This window comes from Centroberyx gerrardi, chromosome 16, assembly GCF_048128805.1.
Source record: "Centroberyx gerrardi isolate f3 chromosome 16, fCenGer3.hap1.cur.20231027, whole genome shotgun sequence".
Taxonomy (NCBI): domain Eukaryota; kingdom Metazoa; phylum Chordata; class Actinopteri; order Beryciformes; family Berycidae; genus Centroberyx; species Centroberyx gerrardi.
The window spans coordinates 27,928,953-27,932,664 of NC_136012.1; the positions used below are offsets into that span (position 1 = coordinate 27,928,953).

General features: G+C 42.1%; 1 protein-coding gene across 1 annotated transcript in view; it reads right to left on the reverse strand.

Moving 5' to 3' along the window:
* stard15 (StAR-related lipid transfer (START) domain containing 15) overlaps nt 1–2,827 on the reverse strand; it is a 16,154-nt gene extending 13,327 nt beyond the window's left edge. Inside the window, exon 1 of the mRNA XM_071909253.2 lies at nt 2,521–2,827. Coding sequence (XP_071765354.1) covers nt 2,521–2,667 — 147 coding nt within the window. The 5' untranslated portion in view covers nt 2,668–2,827. The remainder of the gene's footprint in view (nt 1–2,520) is intronic.
* Nucleotides 2,828–3,712: the final 885 nt, after the last annotated feature.

The window sequence follows — 3,712 nt, forward strand, 5'->3', positions numbered from 1 at the left end:
TATTGATCCCAGGAAAAATAGCCGTTACCATGGTGATGACCAGTGGGATCTAAACAAACAATAAACAACAAACAATAATCAGTCCAGTCTGGACTGCAGCACTGAGGCTGATGGAGCAAGAAGTCAGTTTCCTTCTCCCAGTTCACTGTAACAGCTTTCAATCCAGTCCAACCCAGTCTAACCCAGTCCAACCAGGTCTGACCAGGTCTAACTCAGTCCAACCAGGTCTGACCAGGTCTAATCAGGTCTAAATAACCCAGTCTAACCCAGTCCAACCAGGTCTGACCAGGTCTAACCCAGTCTAACCAGATCTGACCAGGTCTAACCCAGTCTAATCAGGTCTAAATAACCCAGTCTAACCCAGTCCAACCAGGTCTGACCAGGTCTAACCCAGTCTAATCAGGTCTAAATAACCCAGTCTAAACAGATCTAATCCAGTCCAACCCAGTCTAACCTTGTCTAACCTAGTCCAACCCAGTCTAACCTAGTCTAACCTAGCCCAAGCCAGTCTACCCAGGTCTACTCAGGTCTAACCAGGTCTATCCAGGTCCATCCAGGTCTAACCAGGTCTATCCAGGTCTAACCATGTCTAAATAATCAAGTCTAACTCTCCTTCCTGTCCATCACAGTATTACCAAGGAAATATGACACTTGTAACGTGTCTCCTTGTGTGTGTGTATGTGCATGTATTCATGTGTGGTTGTGTGTGTATGTGAGAGAAAAGCTGTGTGTGTGTGTGTGTGTGTGTGTGTGTGTTGACATGGAGTCATGTTTGGGCCATTGCTTAACGAGTTGCTGTCCCAATGAGCCAGATCACTTACATAACAACAGAGGGGTGTGTGTGTGTGTGTGTGTGTGTGTGTGTGTGTGTGTGTGTGTGATATAAGTACATGGTAGCTGGTTGGTTTGGTTAAAGAAAGTTAAAAAATTATTTATATCAGTAGGCTATATCAGTCCAGTTAGAAACTCAGCAGCTGCTTCCTGCTCTGTGTTCTTCTTCTACCGTACTTCCTGCTGTATGAGCGCACGCGGGGTTTCCCTCCTGCAGGCTGAACACTGCAGGCCGTAACTCACCTAAACACTGAGCACGGTGAGAAGAGTTACACACAAATTAATCTCATGTGGCCAAACAATGATCAGCTAGCGTTGTAGCTAAGCTAACGATGGAAACTTGTTCTACCCGGCAGAAAAACAAAGCAGAAGTGTCGTTCCCAGGGGATTGTGGGAGAACCCTGTTTCAAACTCAGAGCCAATAGAGCTGCCTTTGGCTCAGCAAAGTCTCGTTATCCTACAATTTATGAGGAGAATTTCTCTACTCAAGATGATAATGTAATGTAATGTAATGTAATGATACAGGAGTGAAGGGAAACAGCGTGGCTCTGACAGAGAGAAACTGGGCCGCTGGAACAAGACACGGCACGTTTCAGTTCAGTCTGCCAGCTCAGTTCAGCAGGTCGGTCCGGTCAAGACGCTATCAGGTAAAGTCTGACACAGCAGAGAACCAAACCTTCCTTTACATCAGTAGAAACCAGGTTATCACTATGTTGCACTGGACTGAAGCACTGCAGCTGAATGAAGCTAAAGCTAAACGCTACAGGGCCTGCAGAGATCAATATATAAAGTCCAAAAAATATATAAAAACAAAATCTACTGGACTTAAAATGAAGAGTTGAATACGTTTCACCATCTGAGAGGCTTCATCAGTTCTATTGAGTGATGGAGAACATCTTACTACCTGACTGACTGAAATGAATCTACACAGACATTATATATGGAGCAAAATGTTACTGTTATTGAGATATTATCATATAGTATATTGAGAAAATTTTGGCCAAGATAATCATACTATGAAATTGTCATAGTAGCCCACGTGCCTAAAAGTGACACTACAAAACCAAACACCTTAATTTTATCCCTAAAATGGCCTTAATTTTTCATTACATAAACATTAATTACCCATTAAAAATAACAGCTTTAAAAAAGTAAGGTTAGTATCATGGATTTTAAGGGATTTATTCATGGAGTTACTAGTAATTAAGGGATATTTAATGCCTTTTGTGCAGGTTTACAGGTTATTAATGAGTTGATGGAATTTTACATTAAATTAGAAAGGAGTCAAAAATTAAGGAGGTGTTTAAGGTGGTTTTGATGGGGTCTCCTCCATTAATAACTCCCTTAATTAATTCTAAGGGAATTTTGCATGAATTAAGGGGTGAATTAATGTAAATGTAAGGTTATTTTAAGGGATTACTGGGTCGTAGAGTGACTTCATTGTATTTATTTTATTTTTTTAATCTCCTATGGTATTACTACCTGTATTATATTCCTATAATATTATTATAGGGACTTCTAGTGTGTCTGTCGTAATCAATATAGTATATATTTATCACTATAATATTCCTGTAATATTCCCATAGGGACTCATAGTTTTGCTGTCATATCTGTACAGCATCCTGACATTTCCCCCAGTATTACTAAAGCGGAAGCCCAGAGAGTTTTTAAGAGAATAAAAGCCCTCACCTTGAGTTTCTGGACAGTTTTGCTCTCCTCCGCTCTGCACCACACCGTCACTCCTCCCTTGCTGTAGCGGCTTATCCATCCGTCCGGACTCTCACACTGCTCTTTGAAGGAGCTGAAGTCCGTGTCGTCCGGGATCTGGACCGGCATCTCGGATCCGATATGCAGAAAAAAAAAAAAAAAAACCGTATAATAGCCTAATAAGAATAATAACAAATAAATACCGGGCAGCCGCAGTTCTTCTTTACATCAGTCCCCCCTTTCTCTCTCTCCTTCTGTTCTCTCTTTTTCCTCTCTTTCTGTATCAGACCACTGCAGTCCTCAGCAGGGAACTGGAGGACTGGTAGTCTTAATGCTGGTTGGACTGGTTATACTGGGTATAGTGGGATGGGTTGCCGCACACCGGATAACAGCAAAAAGTCTTAAAATCTTCCCGAGATCCAAAATACAAAAAAGAAAAATCTCCGACAGAAGAACTGTGTTGTTACGGGAAAGTAAAAGCTGCAGCAGGTTTTATTCTGCTGTCTGTCTGTCTGTCAGCTGCGGCTCTCTGCCTCCCATCTGCTCCTCTCATCCTGTCAGAGCTGCAGAGAAGACGAGAGGTCTCACTCTGCCTCCACTTCTGGGAACCACAGAGTCATCAGACTCTGCTCTCTGCAGAAACATTGTAAACGCCCTGCTGAAGACCAGCACACTGTTGCAACTTGGCAACTTCGTCTCTAAATTTAGTGACTTCTCAGACCTCCTGGCAACTTTATTTCTCAACAGCGACTATCAACAAATTTAGCAGCTTTTCCAGACCGCGGGGAACGATGTTAATGTGCTGACTCCCAAAGCATTTAGCCATCAGTTTGCTCTGCAGATGCTGATTTTCTCTACTTGCTTGTCTAATGCAGAGATCTGATGATGACAGCGTAGCTCCTCCCTCCACCGACAGCTAGGACTGAAGCAGATATATTAATATGCAAATTAGCATGTGAAGTCATCTGCCAACTTCTAACGACTTCTTGACCAGCCAATAGCTACTTTCCTTTGAAAAGACTTGGAACACTGGACCAGCACCAGCTGAACCAACATGAACACATGAAGAACTTTAAGAGTCAATATAAGTGATTTTTTGATGCCCATTTCAGTTTGCCTTTCACTCTTTAAAACAATAAAGTATTGTCTGTATTGTCTATTGTATAGCAATTGT